Below are 23,558 nucleotides of genomic sequence, written 5' to 3'. Positions count from 1 at the left end.
CAGTTCGTGACTTATAATTTCCACCTCTCTTTTACGGTCAGCAACGATTTGATAAACAAATTCATAGGGTTCATCAACAAGATGGTGCACATAACGTGATACAGTGCGTATTCAGCACATTGGCGTGGTGGCGTAGAAAATTAATGAACAAGCACTAATCTGTCTTTTTTTTTACGCATCGCACTGTGTCTTGCAAGGAAGGTGTCTCAGTGACCCCCTACACCACAGACTTTCAAGTACATTGTACAGAGTAACTTTGATCAGAGACAATTACGGCTTGCCGATTTCAAAACAGAATGTCCACGCCACGCCTCGTGCGAACAAAAGACGGATTAGGAGGCAACTCATTCACTAACTACCCAGCCCTTGTCGCTGCATAGAATTGCACTGCGTCTGGTCAGGCTTACTAGCAATTCCCTCAGAAGAAGGTGACGGGCACTCTCCACAGAACTCTAAAGAAGTTCTGTGGCACTCTCTCGTTTCGGGACAATTTTGTGACTGAAAAAAAGAAGATTTTTGGGAATGAACTGGATGATAACACATTTGCTCCTGCGATAATTGTTCTTGCATGTATTTTGTGCATGAGAAAAAGCGTTCGAACTTTGTTTCCAGTGTCCCGTGGAAACTCGATTAGGCATAGGAGATCCTGATGTAACAAAATGATACCCGATATAACAAACTAATTTCTCCGGTCCCAACGAATTCATTTTCTGTTTTGTATTGTTTATTGTGTACTGATAAAGATTACAAAGAACAAAATATGTCTGTCTCAAGATCTCGTCATAGCGAGTTGCCACGTGTTGACTTTGTATAATTTTCGCGTGGTGTTCGCTGCTGCAAACTTCGGCGAGGGCCTTTACTCATTGTTTTATTTCCTCCGTTTCTCATACCTCGTTTGGTACGATTTCTTTCGTTTAATGTCACTTTATTCGTTCCCTTTGTTTCGAAGTACCGGTATGTAAAAATTCTTTCAGGTGTCTCTCTGGTTACAGCTCGTTATTCCGAAGGTTCGTTATTCCGAAGGCTCTTTATTCCTAAGATTTGTTATTCCGAAGGTTCATTGTTCCGAATTTCAGATTCGGATTAACCAATCTTCGGAGTAACGAACCTTTGGAATAACGCCACAAACTTTCGGATTAACGAACCTTTTTCATTTTCGGATTAACGAGCCTCTAGGGTATAGGGAATTTGCGTGTCTGCGTCTGATTAACGACCCTTCGGAATAACGAACCTTCGGAATAGCGAACCTTCGGAATAACGAACAGCACCCGTCTCGGTTACTGCACATGTATTTTCGTAACGGCGATTTCTCCAATTTGCTGTAGTACTGCATATTTCGAAGGAAGTTCGATCCCAGCCTCTTCGGTGTGCTGTGTGATATTTTGTAGTGTTTGTGTTGTTGTCTGAGAGGTTGTTGGTACTTTGTGATTAGTTTGCTTAGGTGTTATCTCGAGTGATGATGGTGGTCGTGTTCCTAATTTTGATACGAAAAGGCCAAATGATCTGAGTGATGGTAATGATATTACTGATGCTGGTGTAAAAGACAGCTTGTTGAGCTACGTGTCCTCCGTCTGATTTCATTTCTCCCTCTTTCACTCTTCTTCTCTTCCCATGAATGATGGGAAAAATACATACACCTCACCTTCGTTAAGTTAAAACTAATTAATGTTCATTACCAGCAAAGGAAAAAAAATAAGGGGAAAAACACGAACGGATTGTATGCGGTCGAACCTTATTTAATTTTCGAATGAACGAACCTTCGAAATAACGAAACTTCGGAATAACGCCACAAAATGTTCCGATTAACAGACCCTTTTTCATTTTCGGATTAACGAACCTCTAGGCATAGGGAATTTGTGTTTCGGCATGTTACGACACCGAGATAACAGTCCATGTGAGCACCTCTCCAAGTTTACAGCCAAGGGACTTTGAAAGCTGTCGTGCGTGTCTGTGGGTGTTAAGGTAAGTTAGTAATCGACGCTGAAAATCATCGAAGAGTCCGTCGACATTCAATCGACGAGGGAATTGCAAACCCAACGGCTGCTTATAAGGTACCACCAAGATAGGAAAGAATGAATTTTATGAAAACCAAAACAAACGAATGAACACGAGTGTGAGCACTGGTACCAAGGTATGTTGTGATACAGTAGACACATCGATAATAACATTTTATTGGTGATGCAGTTATGTTCCCTATCTATATACATTACCTTTTTGTCTTAATACTAGATGAATGATGATACTGTTGATTCGTGAATGGACAGAGAAAAATAAATCGTGATGAATGAACAGTCAATGATGCCAACATGTGAATGTCCAGACCCCTTTCTTTGATGAACATTTTAAACCTTTTCGTATTTAATCAGTGTGTATATAAAGACGAAATTTAGACGAAAAGTTTAATGACATAGGTTTAATACAAAATTTAAAACTGCTGTCATGAATGTGACAGCTTTGTAGAGCAGATCTATATCAGCAAGATGATGTTCTCTCTTTGAAAACAATGGTTTTACCAAGAATTACAAACAACGCACCAACGCGCGCTGGAAGATTAAATACTACGCTAGTATGCTTCATGATGATGACTACAATCGGCCTCGTATCTATACTTGCCACTAAATACAACTGTACTTAGTGGGTGCTGTTCGTTATTCATTATAAAGTAAAGAATGGCATTATAAAGTACAAGTGTATAAAGAAATTCGGCATTTTATATCCTTAACTTTTCCACAGCTGCGTGCAGTCACCAGCTGTCCGAAATACTTCCACAATCCCCTTTTCCGTTTCTCTGTCCAGCGTGCAGGCACTCTCTATTTATTTCTTTCCCTTCTTCCCTTAAAATTTGTGTGTGTGTGTGTTTTTGTTTTTTGTTTTTGCTAAGGGTATTCCTTTCAATCGTATCCCCCTCAGTTTAGTCATGCCATGTTGTTGTGTCTCTGTTCTTTGTTTCATTTTGTCTTATTTTCTGTATTATGTACATGTACTTGTACTTACTCTCTAAAAAAAATTGAGTGAAAATTTTCACTCTAAAAAGAGTGAATACAAAAAAGAGTGAATTTCGAGTGAAATTGGAGTGAATTTTGAGTGAAAATGCTCATTTTCACTCATTTTGGAGTGACGTCAGGGATCACTCCAAAATCTTCGAGTGATCCCTGACGTCACTCCAAAATGAGTGAAAATGAGCATTTTCACTCAAAATTCACTCCAATTTCACTCGAAATTCACTCTTTTTTGTATTCACTCTTTTTAGAGTGAAAATTTTCACTCGATTTTTTTTAGAGAGTACAATAAGTATTTTTGAAGATATTTTAGAGTGGTCCACAATTTACAAGCAATGCTTTTTAGTGGACCCCTCAGTTCTCATTTTTTATCCTTCAAACATAACTTTGTAATTCCAGTATGTGTGCATATCTTTGCAAGTTTGTTGATTACCATTGATTGTTATACTTTGTAATGTATATACATATCAGCTTATGATTGAATTTGAGATTTACTTTGTGTTATGTTTTGTGGAATGAAAGAAAAAAATGAAAATGAGAATGAAATGAATCAAATCAAATCAATTCAAAATTCAGAAGGTTCGCTATTCTGAAGGTTCGTTATTCCGAAGGTTCGTTGATCCGAAATACGCAAATTCCCTATATCTAGACGTTCGTTAATCCGAACATTTGTGGCGTTATTCCGGAGATTCGTTAATCCGAAAATGAAATTCGGGAATAACGAACCTTCGGAATAACGAGCTATAACCTATTTAGTAGCACGTAAGGGACTATCACAATTTGCTGAAGGTCTCAAAGAATGCATTTAAGAGAAGAAAACGAATCACGTTTTACTTCCAAATCCGTAGTATTTAGAGTAACTTCACGCTTCATTAAGACATTGTAAGATAATGATTAATCTTCTCTTCTTTGTTTGCCAGTACAGTGTAGCGCTTTCTATTCATTAAAAAACAGCAGTCGCCATTCAGAGAGGGACTCCTCGGGACGCATGATGACGCACATTCAAGCAGAAAGCAAAATAAAATGTGATGAATAAAGTATGCTGTGACGACGGACATCCAGTCGCTGGTAATCCAGAATGCGTCCGGCATGCAGGCATTCTCTACTTCATTCCCGGTCCACGCATTCTGCCTGCACTGAGAATGCCCTATTGTTACTCCCCTCAGCCTTGTGAATAGAGGCATTCCGTCGTATTCCGAGAATGGGGATTATAAAATCCTCTATTCAAGGCGTCCGGAATGCGTCCGAGAATGCAGACGCGTTACTGAAACCATTCATTCACGAAGAATGATAGCGGCCTCGTGCACCTCTACTATTGTCTTTGACCTTCAAAAGAACGACACGCCGCCCTGTTGCGTTGTGAGAAAGAAAAGTCGCGCCATATTATACACGTTGTGTTTCAGTGTGAAAAAAAAAAATGAGTGAAAGTGTCTCTGGAAACTGATTTCTAACACAGAGATTTTGTTTTTATTCGATTTTCTGTATTGGTATGTTGGTTAGTTTGTTTTTTTACGATATAATACTCGTCGCCTAAAGTTGCGTTTCGTACCGCAGTTCGATACATTCGTATTTTTTCTTGCCAGATTGAGACGCCAACCCTGTTGCTAGGAGGTACCTACCAGGTATACCGTCAGGTCTCGATACTAGCGGTGGCCCGGGGCCATCAAAAAACGCACGTCGGGCACCAGAATTTCATATACAAACTGTATGAAGACTTTGGTGGACCGATCGGGCCACCAAGAAAAGTCGGATGTTTGCCTTTATACTTTTGGAAATGAACAGCGCTAACAATCGACTCCATAAGATGCTAAAATAAATGTCGGATATTTTGTTTTTATTTTCGAGAAATGAATAACGGTAATATTCGACTTTATGATACTAAAATTAATATCGGGTGTTTGCTTATACTTCTGGAAATGACTACAGTAAGATTTAGCTTCCTAAGGTGCTAAAATTTATGTCAGATATCTGATTTTGCGTTCGGAAATGAATAAAGATAACATTCGGCTCTGGTAGATGCTGAAATAAATGTCGCATGTTTGCTTTTACGTTCGAAAGTAAATAGCAATAACAGTCAGCTCCGGAAGATGCTAAAATAAATGTCGAATGATCCCTTTGACGTTCGGAAATGAATAACAATAAAATTCAACTCCGTACGACGATGAAATAAATGTCTGATGTTTGCTTTTATGTTCGAATCTGTAGCAATAACATTTACCGCCGAAAGATGCTAAAATAGATGTCGGATATTTGTTTTTAATTTTGGGATATAAATAACGGTAATATTTGACTTTGTATGATACTAAAATAAATGTCGGATGTTTTCTTATACTTTTTGGAAATGAATAATAGTAAGATTCAGCTCCGTACGGTGCTAAAATTAATGTCGAGTATTTGGTTTTGCGTTGGGAAATGAATAAGGGTATCATTCGGCTGTGGAAGATGCTGAAATAAATATCGCACGTTTGCTCTGACATTGGGAAATGAATAATAATGATATTCCACTCCGGACGATGGTAAAATAAATGCCGGATGTTTGCTTTTATGTTCGAAAGTAAATAGCAATAACATTCGGCCCCGGAAGATGCTAAAATAAATGTGGAATATTTCCTTTAACTTTCGGAAATTAATAACGATAATATTCAACTCCGTACGACGATAAAATAAATGTCACATGTTTGCTTTTACGTTCGAAAGTAAATAGCAATAACATGCAGCTCCGGAACATGCTAGAATACATGTCGAATAATTTTCCTATCTGTAATTTGCCCGTTTGCTTCATGGTTGTGAGGGTAGCTCGTTAGCAACGCTGGTCTGTAATTTCATTACAGCCCTGTCGCTTTAAAAACGCTTTGTAATACATTATAGGTCCTGCAGTATAAGATCAGTAACTTGTAATCATTCGTAGTGACGTAGAATGCGTTTGTATTGTAGCAACAGCACTGATTTTCATATTATTATTCATATCAGTTCAATTCTGTTTGATCCAAATCCGGTTAATTTCACATGATCGGCATTTGAGGACAATTTATGGAACTGTGCAAAAGTATAGGAGACAACATGCTCAGCAGACGATTCCTCCTTTTGATTACCCTCTCCCTGTCTCATTCCCTCTCAGCTCACTTTGATCTTTCCTCTCCCCAGCCCACCCGACAAAGAAGAAGTTCGGTACAATACAAAAACAAAAACTAAACTAAACTAAAACTAAAACAAACAAACAAAGGAACATGTGCTAGCTGAATAAATGGGAATGATACCTATGCCCCAGCCAGGCCAAGCTTGTGGAAATTTCCATGAAAGCAGAGTGGATCAATCAATAAGTTAGTGTTGCCTGCCAGCAAAGGAATGCGCGTATGCATTCCTTCACACCCCACCCTTGTTGTAAACCACGTGTAGATATCAATTAGACAGTCTGGCCTGGGAGTGGGAGTGAGCCAGGGACATGTCTCTAGCACTAGTCTTGAGTAAAAGCCCCTTTTGAGTTCCTGTAAACGTCATATGATACTGTTTTGTCTTTCTTTTCGCCTAAAAAAAAGCATATAGCGAACAGACCTCACCTCCCTGATATCATAAATGTTCACGTAGCCATGTAAAAGGATTGATTTATTCCTTCTCGGCGAAAACTGAATTAAATGTCCTTTGATAGAAAATTCGAAATCTAGCATGCCTGTATAAAGACTACCTTGGTACCTTCGCAATACCAGGCCAGCTAGAGATCCAGCCACATGTTCGATCGTTGAGTAGTTGTTACCGTTAGGTTTTAACAGACAATAGAGAGATTAGACAAAGTCACCCTTATTGTTGATGCATTCTCAGTTTCATTCCGGAATGCCCGGCTTATTTCTAGGCCCTGTTAAGCTGAGCATTCCCAGGCGACGGCCGGAATGGGTATAGAATGCGCGCATTCTCGAGTGCATGCCACTGAGATAAAAGGTACAAAGTGTATTCCGAACGCATTCTGGAATACCAACGAGTGGATGTCCGTCGTGCCTTAAAATGACAGTAACAAAAGTTGTTGGGACCAGGGCTCGCTGGCCCTGTGAGAGATTTGACTTGCAACTGCAAATAAGTAATACAGTTTTGCCTGAAACTGTGCGTTGAATTAGAAACAAACGCAAATTGGCATTGGATTAGTCAAGGTTGCGTTCGATATTTTCCCTACGAAATCGAGCGTCTGCTTAGCAATGAACTTGCTTGTCGCTCTCGGGCGGGAACTTGCATGTGTTGATGCTTTACCTCTCACAACTACTGAAATTTCCCAAGCTCAGTGCTTAGATTATGTGCACTATACCACACGCTATATTATAACACAATACTTTATGCGTATCGGGGATTTTCGGAACGATATCGGGAGTTGTAGCGAACGAGTAGCGCGAAACAGTAAATTCGCGATTTTTGTAAGCATCGGGCAGCAATTCTACCTTCATACTTAATGCCGAATTTGGTTCGAAACTGCACTGCTGAGGAGCTGAATCATGTGAGACTTCATTTCTGTAACCTAGAAAAACAGTAAGTGTAATTTTCAGGTCAAAACAGTGCGTAGCCCCAAACCCTGTCCTATTGCTGATGGCTTCTCCGCTTCGTCTGCTAGTAATATGTAGCACTTTCTATTCCATTTGATTAGCGAAGGTTGCGTTCGATATTTGCCTATACGGAATCACGCTTCCTTTTAGCAATGAACTTCCTTGCGTTTAAGTGAAAATTTACGTACGGTGCGGGGACTTGCATTTGATGTTTTAGCTCTCACAAGTCACAGCTGTGCTTCATAAAATTTCATCTCAAGCCCAGGGCGCAGATTGTGTGCCCAAGTATACTCGGACGCTGCACTACGTACACGCACGCGTATCGGGGATTCGTATGAGTAGCGAGCGAGTAGCGCGAATTAAACGGTAAACTCGTGATTTTTTAAAGCATCAAGCAATAGTATATTTATGGCATTTCCTCCTTAATACTAATTGCCGAATTTGGTTCACAGTTGCATTGCTGAGGAGTTGAATCATGTCACAATTCATTTCTGTAACCTAAAATACATTAATTATTTTGCACATGTATCAGTAAGTGTAATTTTCATGTCAAAACAGTGCGTGGCCCCAAATCCTGGATTGCCGATGGCTTCTCCGCTTAGCACTAGTAGTAGCACTTTAGTTTTCTATTCATTACGAAACAATAGTCGCCATTCAACGAGGGACGCCTCGAGACGCGTCGGGACGCATCGGTAGGGTAGAGGGAAGGAGCTTATTTCGCGGACGCAGCGAGACGGCCACCAGGTAAGCTCCTTTTCGTACATGCAACGGTCCACTTGTGAGGGCTCGTCTTTTACAAGATACTTGGGAGTTAGCCAACGCTTTGCGACGCTCGGCGGCGCCCGCCGACACGCAGTCTAAACTAGTGATTGTACGCCGTCGCTAACCGTCGCTGGGTGTCCTTTGACGTCGGAAATTGAAAGAAATTTGCAGAAGCGTCGCACCGCGTCGCTCGCCGTCCCTAGTTTACCAGGTGCGCCTAAGCTGCCATGATGAATACTGTACATTTTAACCCATGAATAAAGATTTTCTTTTACAGCTCACATGCATGGCAGACATAATTCATGATCATTCAGTTGGGTAAAACTCAATTATCAGCTTGCTCATCAGAAATAACATGCAAAAAATTTGCTTAGCCACACGTCTGTCTCACATTATTGTTTTTTCATATAATTATACATGTATCGTTCAGGACTCTGAAACAGATGCAAATTAATTTCTACGCAGAAACATCCACACACACAAACATGGATTGTACTTGTTCACACAAATAATAAAAGGTGTATTGTCCTACAGACTTAAATGATATTCAAGTAGTACTTTGAATATCATTTCACTTCCAATTATATATGCTGACATTTTAGTGTGCATAATATTATGATTTCCTCACGATATGAGATCACAGTACATAGAAGAGAAAAACAAAACAAAACAAAGAAAGTGAGTCTTGAGACAAGGCTGCATCAAAATGCAGCAATATTTATTTCAAAATCAATCCATATCTCACATCCAAAAAGAAAAGAAAAGGAATGAACATGTCCTTAAATACAATGGTAAAATTTCATTAAAAAATTTTGAATTTACAGAATGATCAAGATGTCTGTGGTAAAATAGATATTGATTTAAATTCATTGATAATGAACATGTCCTTTAATACAATGGTTACATTTCCTCGAACATTTTTAAATGTACAAATCAAAATGTCTTTGGTTAAATAGATATTGATCTAAATCAATTGTTAAACCGATTTTAACATGAGAAAATTGTACACAATACAGTTTATATTGAAAAACATTCTGAAACATTCATCAGATTGAAATGGCTTAAAGCAGAAGGCCAACTTCCTCCTAATATTAGTGAATCTCTAATAACTCAGGTCTTAGGGCTAAAAAAAAAAGTACATTGTATGATTTGAGTTGTTATTATGTGCATGTTTGTGATTGTACTTTCATTTCGATATAACGGTAATATCTACGCAACGGTCCTACAGAAATCAAATCACATTTGGAAGGAGGAATAAAGCTGTTACATGTACATCTTTCACATGAAAAAATATGACAATTATTGTTAAAGAAATATCAAAGCTTATTATGATATCATAGAATATTTAATAGCTATAGAATAGACAAATCATAACATGGCAAATTGTGGTGGGGAGATAGTGCGGAGTGATAAATTATCAAAAATTTGAATACATAGACTAAATTGCTTTTGCATGCACAAACAACTGTAGGCACCATAGGCAAGCAATAATTAGTGAGAAGTTGGTCAGAGCTGACATTTTGCTGGGATGGATCTGATGGTGCTTCATTGTTCAATTCTGGTACAAAGTGTGTATTGGTATCTCTTGAATGCAGTCCATGTCCTTGGTGATGCCAACTGGAAATGAAGAAAACAAAAAGGAAAACAAGATACATATGGTGCATAAATATTACATTTGTTTTATCATATTTATCAAAAGACTGAATTTATCATTTCTTTGAAAGGACAAGATGTCATCCAGCGTACAACTCATGGTGGATCCATGCGAGGACATATGGGGTGTAAGATGCCCTTATTGTTTTTGTTTTTTTTGAACAAAATATCAACAGAGAAAACTGGAGGACGTGCGTGTGGTCCCCCCTCCCCCCCCCCAGACACATACTTAACAGAATTCCTGGACCCACCACTGACAACTGCAAAAAAAAAAATAATGGTACATATTAGCCAGGATGCTACATTCTATGCTTGTGTATAGTTGATGTCATTCTTTTTATTTGTTATTATATGACAGCAATAGCATCATTTATTCCGGATTACTAATGGTTATTCCAACAAGATTGAGTCAGCAATATCTGGTTGGGTTTCCCGATTAGATTAAGTGCTTTACAAACACTCACCAGTGAGAAGTTGCAGGTCAGAGATGACATTCTGCGGGATGGATCTGACGGTGCTTCATTGTTCAATACTAGCATTGGTATCTCTTGAATGCAGTCCATGTCCTTGGTGATGCCAACTGGAAATGAAGAAACAAAAAGAAAAACAAATGCATATGGTGCACAAACATTTTATTTGTTTCCATCATATTTATTGAAAGATTGACTTTATAATTTCTTTTACTACGATTAACCTTTTAATAGCACAATTTTCAGGTAGCCCTTTGTAAATGTCCACAAACAAGAAATTTTTTTTTGCCCAGCAGAGATCGGACAGATTGGTGATCTGCATCAATGCAAAAGCAGTCAAACGGAACATGCATCCTCATTTGAAAATTGCTCATAGATTATCACTCAGCTTGGAAGGTCCAGGTACAAATGGCAGACAAGCTACATTCTCCAGTTGTGTGTTAGCCATTTGCTACAATATGACAAGAAGGATAACATGTCATCCAGATTGCAACCAGTGGTTAATTCATGTGGGGCACATCAGGTGTAAGATGCCCTTTATTTTTGTCTTTTTTTAAACAAAAGAAATAAACAGAAAAACTGGAGGACGTGCGTGTGGTCCCCCCCCCCCCCCCCAACTTTCACAGAATTCCTGGACTCACCCCTGACAACACAAACACTGGTACATGGTAGCCAGGATGCTACATTCTTTGCTTGTGTGTAGTTTACGTCATCCTTTTTAATTGCTATTTAAGTGTATAAGACAGCAATAGCATCATTTAATCTTAATTACTGATGGATATTCCAACAAGATTAATGCAGCAATATCTGGTTGGGTTTCCCAACAAGATTAAGGCTTTACAAATACTCACCAGTGAGAAGTTGGTCAGAGCTGACATTGCTTCGTTGTTCAATTCTGGTACTGGTATCTCGTGAATGCAGTCCATGTCCTTGGTGATGCCAACTGGAAATGGAGAAAACAAAAAGAAAAAGAAAATACACATGGTGCATAACTATTACATTTTTTTTTAAATCATATTTATTGAAAGATTGACTTTATCATTTCTTTCAAAGGACAAAATGTCATCCAGATTACAACCCATGGTGGATCCATGCGGGGACACATAGGGTTTAAGATGCCCCCCCTTTTTTTAACAAAAAAATTAACAGAGAAAAACTGGAGGACATGCGTGTGGTCCCCCCCCCCCCCTCCCAATTTGCAGAATTCCGGGACCCACCCCTGAAAACTGCAAAAAATACTGGTACATGGGAGCCAGGATGCTACATTCTATGCTTGTGTATAGTTGATGTCATTCTTTTTATTTGCTATTATATGGCAGCAATAGCGTCATTTAATCCGGATTACTAAGGGATATTCCAACAGGATTGATTCAGCAATATCTGGTTGGGTTTCCCAACAAGGTTAAGGCTGTACTAACACTCACCATTGAAGTTGGTCAGAGCTGACATTCCTGCTGGGGTGAATCTGACGGTGCTCCTTCATTGTTCAATACTAGCATTGGTATCTCAGGAAGGCAGCTGATGTCTTTTTTATGCCAACTGTAAATGAGGAAAACAAAATATACATAGCCTATCTTTATTTTATTGTTTCTATCAGGTTTTTTTTAAAGATTGAATTTATCTTTTTTTATAATAATTAAGATTAACCTTTTAATACCACAATTTTCAGAAAGCCCTATTTAAATGTCCACAAACAAGAGGGTTTTTTTTGCCCATCAGCAGAGATCGGACAGACTGGTGATCTGCATTAATGCAAAAGTAGTCAAATGGTACATGCATCCTCATTTGAGAATTGCTCATAGATTAATTATCACTCTGCTTGGAAGGTCCAGGTACAATTTGCAGACAAGCTACATTCTCCAGTTGTGTGTTAGCCATTTGCTACAATATGACAAGAAGGATAACATGCCATCCAGATTGCAACCAGTGGTTGATTCATGTGGGGCACATCAGGTGTAAGATACCCTTTATTTTTGTCTTTGTTTTAAACAAAAGAAATGAACAGAAAAACTGGAGGACATGCGTGTGGTCCCCCCCCCCCCCCCCCCCCAACTTCACAGAATTCCTGGACCCACCCCTGACAACTGCAAAAAACACTGGCACATCGTAGCCAGGATACTACATTCTTTGCTTGTGTGTAGTTTATGTCATCCTTTTTAATTGCTATTAAAGTGTATAAAACAGCAATAGCATCATTTAATTTCAATCACTATTATGGATATTCCAACAAGATTAATGCAGCAATATCTGGTTGGGTTTCCCAACAAGATTAAGGCTTTACAAACACTCACCAGTGAGAAGTTGGTCATAGCTGACATTTTGCTGGGATGGATCTCCTGGTGCTTCGTTGTTCAATTCTGGTATTGGTATCTCGTAAATGCAGTCCATGTCCTTGGTGATGCCAACTGGAAATGAAGAAAACAAAAAGAAAAAGAAAATACACATGGTGCATAAATATTGCATTTTTTAAAAATCATATTTATTGAAAGATTGGCTTTATCATTTCTTTGTCATCCAGATTACAACCCATGGTGGATCCGCGCAGGGACACATGGGGTTTAAGATGCCCTTTTTTTAAACAAAAAATAAACAGAGAAAAACTGGAGGATGTGCATGTGTTCCCCCCCCCCCCCCCCCACCAATTTACAGAATTCCTTGACCCACCCCTGACAACTGCAAAAAATACTGGTACATGGTAGCCAGGATGCTACAGTCTTTGCTTGTGTATAGTTGATGTCATTCTTTTTATTTGCTATTATATGACAGCAATAGCATAATTTAAATCCGGATTACTAATTGATATTCCAACAAGATTGATTCAACCATATCTGCTTGGGTTTCTGAACAAGATTAAGGCTTTACAAACACTCACCATTGAGAAGTTGGTCAGAGCTGACATTCTGCTGGGATGGATCTAACCGTTCTCCTTCACTGTTCAATACTAGCATTGGTATCTCTAGAATGCAGCTGATGTCCTTTTTGATGCCAACTGTTAATGAGGAAAACAAAATATACATAGTGCATACATTTTACACTGTTACTATCCTTTTTTTTTTAATGATTTTTTAAAAAAATTAAGATTAACCTTTTAATACCACATTTTCAGATAGCCCTAAGTAAATGTCCACAAACAAGAGTTTTAATTTTGCCCATCAGCAGAGATCTGACAGACTGTGGTGATCTGCATTAAATGCAAAAGCAGTCAAGCGGTACATGCATCCTCTTTCCGCAGTCAATTGCATGTGCTTATGAAGAATACAAAAACATTGGAAGTGAGGCACAAAAATAGCATTTGCTGATAGGCTTACAAACTCTTTTGTTACGTATAGGGCACCCGAATGGGGTCAGTACGCCAAAATTCTTTAGACTCAGCCTTGCTGGCTACACACATAGATTTTCAGTTTTGCAGCAAAACAAGGCATTATGAAATTGGAAAAAGTAACTAACACAAAATACAAGCAGATGTGACACAGAAAAAGAAAAGAAACTGATAGAAGGTCTAATCTGTTCATTAAAGTTTTTTTTTTTTTTGTAGGCATAACACAAATAAACATGAATTAAGGCTACACAAGTACACGCTCATGTCTTTATTGTGAAAACTTGGTATACCAGGTTGTGCTGTCTATGAGTTGACACCATGAAAACCTTATATACCACGCACTACTTCATTGCATTCATACAGTATGGAGTAAGCTACTTCTAACATTGCAGCACAGTTATGAAGTTATTAGAGGCATTGAATAACCTACTTACCTAATTTCACCAGGTAAATGCTGTCATCATCGTCATAATCAGAAGTATCATCTTAGTCACTGCTGTCTGCGGTGCTTGTGTTTCCATCATCGCTACTGCTTTCAGAATTCTTTCCCCCATACACAGCAGTAACTGTGCCTTTCCACAGTTTCCTGTGCCATCGCATTGACACACGAACTCCAAGTCGTGGGAAGCATGCCCTTCCTGAATTTCAGCTGATCAACAGCTACGGTATTCCTTGTACCATCTTTGTCCCAAAGGACTTCAACATCTGTTGGTTTCCCTGAGGACAAAGAGCTGTAACAAACAAAAACAAAAAAATTCACTACAAGTGTATTAAAAATATATTTTTTAATTTTAGCAGAAATGTTTTACCTCAAGCCTATCTAGTGGTCTATTTTTACATTGATCATAAAAATGCGAAAGCACAATTCAACTCTGTAGGCTAGATCTGACAACTGGAACATTGCATTAAGACCTCAATTTATATATTTTAATTGTAGAACATCAACGTATTACTATTAGATATCACAGGAGGGGCTTACTCAAGTACTGCCCTCTGGCCTGTTAACACACTAAAATCTTCATTGCAGTGATTTCAATATTATGGAGACTTGGCACTCACAGCGACATAAAAATGCATGCGATAAAAATTCATACTCAGTACCGGTACCGTACAAAGCATTTGCAGCTGGCTAGATCTCTGAACAACACACATGTATTTATGGGCCAGCATAATTTAATCCTACTCCTAGAGTCCTAGGAATCCTAGTATCAGATGAATTTACAGACGTTGGTAATTTATAATCGTTCATTTTACTATACCAGTATAGCCTATACTAGGCCCTTCTACTACTAGATCCTTGGCTTACATTGGCAAATTCACATGAGATACATTACACTCAGATTTGGGTGTTTTTCTTTGTGTGTGTTTGCAAGCTTGGGGCTCAATCGGCCATAAAAATATAAGTAAGTAGAACCTATCATCAGAACTCTTAGGGTCCTACACTCAATGATGAATCAGCGATTAGCGGCTCTAAATTGTTGGCTGTGACTACGTAACTTAATTGTTAGACTCGTCTAGTAATCTCGTACTTTTTGTGGTAATTCCCAAACAACTCACCCTGAAGTGTTAACAGTTTGGCATTGCCCACACCCACTACGTATGAGGTCCATATATGGACCATAAGCACATAAAGCCAACTCAATGAGATCATTGTGAACGTTGTTTTCTTCTAGATTAGTAAGGGTCTATGATTTTAAACCCTACTAGAGTATCCCTCTGTACCCACATATTTATCTATACACAGGACTACACCTAACAACACGACGAAATAGTTGGGGAAACCCACGACAATCTGCGTATTTATCTTGACAAGTGACAATCTTATGGATAGAACTTGCTTGGGTCTGTTCATTTTAATTGAAATCGCATGATTTCATAGCTACTCATAATAAAACTCACCGGTCCTGGGGAGGGTCCAGTTGACGCTCCATCGTCTGCTTCTGCCAGTTCTGGCTGATCCGGGGCGATACGACACCTTCTCTGAACGCGACTCGAAGTTTCGCGTCCACCCGAACCGACGTATAGCGATACGTCGGTTCGGATGAACGCCTTCAGCCAATTCGCGTTCAGGTAAAATGACGTATATCAAATTTCTCTGTTAAAAACACAAAATGCGGTTCCAAAATTTTGTGAGTAGAAAGAGTGTGTGCTGGGCTTTCTTAAAACGGCAAAATCTGAAATTCGAAAAATTTACCGAATTTTGACATATACGACGGTTCGGATGGTCGTCGACGAAATCAAAAGAACTTTTGTCTATCTTTATCCACTTGTAGACAAAAAGTATCCAGAAAATGTCTTGCATTATCTACAATTTTGTAAACAGGTTTGTGGATGTATGACTGTGAAAAGCTCATGCTGTTTGTCATGATCACAGAGACTTGTTTTTTTCTGTCACAAATGTTTTTACAAGAAAAATTTTTTTTTTGGTATTGCCAGCACTTCTTGGAAAGGTTGAGTCAGCTGAGCTGTTAGTAGGTTGTGACACTGTCACCCTTTCCAACTTGCGCACATGTGACTGTGACTGCTATCATTGCTGTGATGAAATGGGGAACATGGAACATGTCAAAGCTTTCTTTATGTAACTGTAATGTATCCAGTTTTGAAAGAATCTGCCTGTATGATATTGCTTTATCTATTAAGGTTGACCAAAACAGGGCATGTGTTTTCCCTTGAGGTCACTGCCACAAAGCATACAACTTTGTATAATGTTGTATTTGTGCATAAATGTGTTGTTAAAATACTAGAGCATGTTCTTTATAGCGCACATGTTGCTGCAATTATGATATTCTTCTAGATACTTTTTAGAGTATGCTCTACACCAAAACATGTTCTTTATAATATTGTGGTCAATGTGTCCTAAACAGGTATCTTTGATTTTATCTCCTTGTTCTTTCAGCTCATCAATCATGTCCCAAATTTTGACCAGTTTGGATATTCCATTGCAGAAATCGTGTGCTGGTGAGTATAAAGTGTGACTATTTTCCCCGTTGTATCCAGCCTTTATGATCACACTCAGACATAAGTTGGTATCAAATGGGAAAAGTGCATGTGATATACAGACTGCTTGACTCATGTGCATACACGAAATTGTGTGTTATCTGCTTAACTCTGTGTGCACATACACACACACATACAGACATTACACAGACAGACAGACACACATACAAACTGACACACAAATGTTCGAAGAGATGAGTACTATCAAGTTAACTTTTGAGAAAAAGCAGAGGAGGATGAATGAAAAGAAAATTAAGACAGTTTGGAATTCAGACAGAGATAGAGTATTTTCATGATAGAAAGTTGTAAAAGTTTGTGGCTGTAATATTACATTGTTCTTTCCTATTTTGCATGACTGAAATCCTCTGAGTAAAACATATCAAGAAAATTATGTGTGTTTTTTTTTAAGCAGGTGATAAAAACATTTGAGTGGTTTTGGGGGTTGTTGTGAAGACATACAGTACAATGATGATATGTAATATATTGTGAACAAAATCAGTGAGGAACTCTGTATTTGTGGAAATGCAGAATTCAGTGGATGAATACTGAGAATTGTGGAACATTTGATTTGTCTGGCAAAATGCCCCACTGAATACCTGTTGGCAACAATATTATCGTTCCCTGTTCAGTTTTTCCTCAACCTTCACAGAGTTGCTGTATTATGCGTCTCATTGAGTACGTTTTCTTCCTTGAGTAGCGCTTCCTTGTTGAAGTATTTTTGGAGAGCAAAGTTGCTCAGAGTAGCTTTTTGATACCAAGCTGTGACTGCTTTCAGTGTGTAAAGTGGTCTTACATATATCCATTTGGAAGAGAATCTGGATATAACTGTATATAACTGGTGAGGTCTTTAACATACTGCTTCTTCTTTTCAGTCAGCTTAAATTGCACTAGTAAGCAGGGGGCATTTCATGTCCAAAGCATTTTGGCAGATATATATTTTTTTCTGACAAACTGTCTTTAGCTACTGAAGTCCTTGAATCTGATTGGTTGAGAGCAAATTTGTCAAAAAAAAAATCAAATCAAAATCAGTAATTCATTTTGAGTTTGGTGGTGACAGTGCTAGGCATGTAAAATTACCAGAAGGAAACAGACATTTGGAGGGGGACTGTGTGCTATCTTGTGCTGATATGAACAGAGTGACTTTTGTCTGGTTATTTGCCGTAGAAGTCTGTGCCACATGTAAACTAGTCTGTCTCCTCCTGTGTGTTTAAATGAATGTGTGTCATGTATATCCACTCACACACACACAATTTGATATTTTTTTAAACAATATTTTTAGATAATGTGTACACCAGTGTTCTGTAAACATTGCTGTGTGTGGACAGCCTTGAAACCATTGTGTTGGTACATAGTCCATTGTTCAGAGTTTGAAATATGAAAACATGATGGACAATTTTATCTGCAGTCTTGTCCTATTGAACCCTGTTGTTGCTTGGCAACAATGCATTATGAATTTGAATTTTAAGGAGGAAACAAAACAAGTATGTTTTAATGATATTGTGTATTCAAAGAAAATGTCCTACAAGGAAATGAAATGTCTTTTGTGCACAAATGCTCTGTATTGATGTATTCATCATCATCATCATCACTGTCATTAGATAGAATATGTACAGTATACCGTACATATATCTCTATTCAAGCACACAGTACTTTAATGAAGAGGGAGCTACATTGTGTATAAAGGTTTAGAGATTCACCTATGTACAGGTGTTCCCCCTCTGGTTACAGTTCTTATACATGGATGGAATATGTGGGATGCCAAGCGTCAATTATCAAAATTTGTACAAGTTGTTCTTTGATATAAATTGTGATGAAGAGTTCAGAGCAATTTCAACAAGCCATAAAAGTGAGCATGACTTGAGGTTTGGTAGTGAAATAGCCTGCAGTCATAGGACTTCATTCAGTCTAAAACCAAACAGGACACTTGAGACATATCACTGCATGATAAATCCTAAAATTCATAGCTCTTTTGAGAATCTGAAAATAGTACAGCTAAAATCTGGTCCTCTCGTAAAATTCTTAACCACCAGAAGTTGTGTCAAAATTATTAATAATGCATGGACCAGTCCAAGGAAAGATGGAACAGCTTCAAGATGTGCAAATCATCAGGCTTCTTAAATTTTTCCAGTGGGTGTGATGTGATTGAGGGGCCACCAGTTCATCTTTTTTTCTTCTTGCAGACATGATTGATGGAGGCAATGTTCCATGCATTCATTTGAGTTTTAGTATTTAGAGCAATTTCCTCACCCAGTTCCCGCGTTCGAGTTGGCCCGCGGCAATTTCCTGGCAGATTGCCAAGCGTCTCCTCCCATGGCAACCAGTGCTGCATCAAGAGCAAAAGATGCAATTCAAAAAAAAAAAAAAGATACAAGAAATACATGTACCTCTTGTTTCTCCTGTCTCATGCCAGAAAAACCAAAGGGAAACCCAAACTGTGCAAGAGATAAAAGGATGTGTCCTGTACAGGTGTTGAATCTAGTGTTTAATGTAACCCTCCAGAGAAATAAGTGGAGTGTAATGCGCTCTTCTACCACCCCGACCTACTGACACCCCCCCCCCCCCACACACATTTCTGACTCAGTCTTATTCCATTCCTCCTATTGGCATAAGAATGATTGTAGGGAAAAGGTCAGCAGAATGTTTGTTTTAGATAACACACAAATCACAGTCTTACGACTGTGAGGAATCCAACTGATAAATATTGCCTTTAATTATTTAATATGAAAGAAGGTTAGTTTACAATAATGGTCATAAAGATATTAAAGATGCGTGTATCTCTTTTTGTACTTCTTGAGGACTGGATGATAAGCTACTTGTATCCCACATGTACCTGTTACTTGTAGATATCATTTTAATACTTGGAAATACCCTTGAATCACCTTGCTATGTCTAGCAAGGCAGCGGCAAGCTTGCTGGTTGTCAGGAGCCAAGTGCTGATTGTAAAGGTATGAGTTAGATTTGAATTCATGGAGATAAATTGCTGCATTATGTAAAAATGGGGATAGGTGAAAGTGGAGACCCTGCGCATCCACACTCCTAGTGGAGTTAGGAGCATCTGTACTCTTTAATTGGTGGAGGGATGCCTTCTGGCATTTCATCCACCTAGCCTCAGTGGTATCATCACATAGTGCTCTGCACTATGATTTGCCTTCCTCCACGTACGGCCACTAATTCATCCACACAAGCTCCTGAATTGACGGGGAGGTTGGCGAGATAATGAGGGGGGAAGCGCCAAAGGAACAAAGGCCTTTCTTACCAGACCCGGGCCGTGTCCGACAGAGATGGATTTTTTTTTTTCTGTCTTTCATGCATGCACTCCACCGCCGCGTATTCTCGCCATCAGCTCGTATGCGTTCCCCATGCCCTACCCTGTCCCCACTGCATAATTCAACATCAGCCTGCAGAGCCCATGCATGAAACACTGAATGTTGCAAGGCAAATGTCTTGTCTGGAGGTCCCCCATGTACCCCTCATTTTGCTCCTTTTCACGTGATGTGGCACTGGCTTGATTCACAGCGGAGTATTAAAAGCTCCTGCATCAGAGGTACCGAGCAGTACATGTACTTCTATGTACACGCCATGTTGTTCTGCTGATAAGTTCATGAAGGAGCAGATTACGCATCATCTGCCGTGCTCTGGCAGCACACTCTTGCCTCAGCATGCATCACTGTGATGATGGTGACTCTTGGCAGGCACATTTTCTGTTTTCCCTTCTCTCCTTCCTCCTTTCCCTTCTATCCCCTCCTCCTTCCTTTTGTTTTCTCTCCTTCCTCAAGTCCTACTGTTTTCCTTGTCATCCTCCACCCATCCCCTTCCCCTACTCCCATTATTCCTGCCCCCTTCCTCCTTCTCTAGCTTTCACCAGGGAGATGGGAAGAGATTCCACCCCCCTGCTTTGACCCCTTCCTTCTTCCTCCTTGAAGACCCCTTGACCCCTTCTCCTTTTTTAAAACACTTCTTGTCCCTTTTCCCATTTACCCCTTCCTATGTAAAACTCTGATAACCCTTCTCCTTCTCCTTTTTCCACTCCAAATGTTTCCCATCCCCCTCCTAAATTCCACTCCTAGTTTCTCCCATCTCCTTTCTTCTTTCTTCCTTTCCCTCCTCTTACCTTCTTCTTTCTCCTTTCTCCCCATCTCCATCCCTTCTTTATACGTTCCACTGCCATTCTGTTTCCCCACCCCCCCCCCCATTTCAAGAAGGAGTCTTTCATTCAGCGGTGTTTGGACATCGACTGGAGTCCGACTACGACGGGATGAGTCATATCTTCAGAAGATAGAGAGATAGACAGAGAGAGGGAGGAAGATAAATAGTGAAAGAAGAGATAGAAAGAGAGAGAGAGAGGGGACGAGATAGAGAAAAGAACGCTAGAGTGGGAGGGAGTCCCGTCGTGCAAGTCATTAGCATCATGAATGTAAGTGCATCGTGGCTACGTCCTCTTTCCAAACCCTCGGCCAGCCTCACCTGTGAGACGTCATCTCATTCAAGTCTGTAGAATCTTTCCCCCTCTCTCCCTCCCTCCTCCTCTCCCTCTCTCCTCCCCCCCCCCCCCATTCTAATCTTTCCAGATAGTGTGCTCCCTATGAAAAGTCAAATCGATTTGCATAAAAACTGCAACAGCAACATTACCCACAGCAAAACTTATCCAAGATTTTACTGTACAAGTGGAAATGTTTGCATTCAGAGTATTTTTTTTTTTTTGCCCTCGGCCAAGTAAAGATGAATTTTGCATGTTTTTAATTCTCCTGAATCAAAATATCAAAATAGTATTTATTTCGTACTGCAGAGTATAGGAAGCAGAAGATTCCTGCGCTTTTGTTTTTGTGCCATATTTCACATCGCGCAAAATGCACAAACAATTTCCACTATTACCGGAACTCATTTTGATTATGTGGTCTATGAATAGAAAATGAGTAACTGCAGGAAAGGATGATATGAACTCGCTTCTGGCTACAAAATTGTGTAATTTTTCTTGGAAATCTGTCTTTCTTCTGTGAATAGCTCTGGATTGTGTTCCACCTCCACTTTGCTAGATGTTTTCTTCAATGTAGAATTTACAGTAGGCACTTTCATCATTGTGTGCCTGCAGGTATTATAAAAGATTTATAGGCAGCACTGGAATTGATATAATGGTTGTACTAACATAGAATCACACAAATAGATTCTGCTTATCACTGAGACTGATGTGATAGAGAGCCTGGATTTTGGAGGCAAGGTTGTCGGATCACCAAGTTCTTTCCAGGGTGTTCAGACGCAAAAAATTTATACTAGAACGGTATAGCTATACCAAAACGTTGTAGCTATACGATGAATTTATATGTCTGAACGCTGACTAACAAAATGACGTATAACGAAACGACGTATAGCGAAATGACGACCAGAGCATCGTTTCGAACTAGAACTCGATAAAGAATCAGCATTCCATTGTGCGTCTGAACATAAGGCGACCATGGAACGGTATAACTGGGCGGGGCTTAATGGGAGCGAGAATGAAATGTGACCTTATACCTGTCACTCATGACCATAACAACATGTGCAGTGAGAAACTGCACATCTATAAAATGTTTTTCCGGAATGGTCAAAATTAGCGTCTGAATGGTCTGTCGGCTATACCATGATTCTTTATACGTTGTTTCTTTATCGACTTTTGGTATAAGCTGACTTGCGTCTGAACAGGGGGTATATTACTGATGGCCAGCTTCATGCATACTTTATCATTGAGATATTCAGGTGGTGGTTCCAAGAAGATTAAAGTGGGATGGGCTGACAGGAATAGATACATGTGGCTGAAAGAACTGATAACCAAACCACAACGCATCATCACTTTATCAGCAATGCTGAGTAAGAACCAAACAATAACGGTGAAAGTACTTTCGTTCCTGATACATTTTTTTGGGGAGGGAGGGGTTGGGGAGGAGGCATGTTATCCTAAAACTGTTTGGCAGTGATAATGGTATTTTTGCTTTGTCTTATCAGACTGTTGAATGGGCCCAATAATGCCTCAAAGGTCAAAAAGGTGTGTGGCAGTAAAACATTGAGGAAAAGGTTCGATCATTGATTCTTTTCCTCCCATACTGAGGGGTGCCCTTTGTATTCTGTTTTGCTGTATTTATCAATACCACATCTATTTGATACAGAAAAATAAGAGTTACTGAAAGGAGGTAAATTTTGGACAAAGAAAAACATTCAACATGTACATTGAATCTGAAAAATTGAAGGACACTTTATATAAGATTAGAAATCTGATCTCAGATTTTCTTCTATGTTGGCATGTTTGCAAGCTTCCTCTACGTTCTTGTCAAATGCTGGTGCATGAGATATTTTACAGAACTGTCTGATTCTTTGTGTGGTAGAACATTCAATGCCCTCATGCAGTGCACGATTTTAATCCTGTTCAAGTGACCAAGGGCATTTATATATTCATAGAGTTTGGTCGCATGCCTTTTGTTCGATCTGATTTCCACAATATTTCTTTTTTTGAAAGGACAGAGAGGACTCCTTGAATGATTCAGAGATTTGACACAGCTCATATTTCACTCCATGACGTAAAGAGCAGCACTGTATAGTGCAGAGGATACTGTAATATTTGACTTTACAGCATATATGCTTAGTACTCTGTCCTTCCATTCTGGAGGCACACATTTCACATGTTCTACCCATGCCAGCCACATTGTTTCACCTTGTGTTTTTGTTTATTGCTTGAGACGTTTTCGTGACACGTATTCTGTTCACACATGACTTTTTTTTTTTGAGGATGGGGACAGTCTCACTTGAGTAGCCATGCTGCAAATTGGCAACTTTTAACGGGCGACTCAAGATGTTTGCTATCAGTGGC

The 23,558-nt window shown here is 39.3% G+C and overlaps 1 protein-coding gene across 1 annotated transcript in view; it reads left to right on the top strand.

Annotated features, from left to right (window-relative positions):
• The window catches only part of LOC139719186 (rapamycin-insensitive companion of mTOR-like), a 144,393-nt gene that overhangs the window by 42,878 nt on the left and 77,957 nt on the right, over positions 1 to 23,558 (top strand). The window contains exon 4 of the mRNA XM_071630617.1: positions 16,623 to 16,684. Coding sequence (XP_071486718.1) covers positions 16,623 to 16,684 — 62 coding nt within the window. The remainder of the gene's footprint in view (positions 1 to 16,622; positions 16,685 to 23,558) is intronic.

The sequence above is a fragment of the Diadema antillarum genome, unplaced genomic scaffold (assembly GCF_040938485.1).
Source record: "Diadema antillarum isolate AM-2024a unplaced genomic scaffold, OU_Dant_1.0 scf00000107, whole genome shotgun sequence".
NCBI lineage: Eukaryota > Metazoa > Echinodermata > Echinoidea > Diadematoida > Diadematidae > Diadema > Diadema antillarum.
The sequence above is the reverse complement of the archived record's forward strand: the minus strand, read 5'-3'. Positions and strand labels throughout refer to the sequence as shown.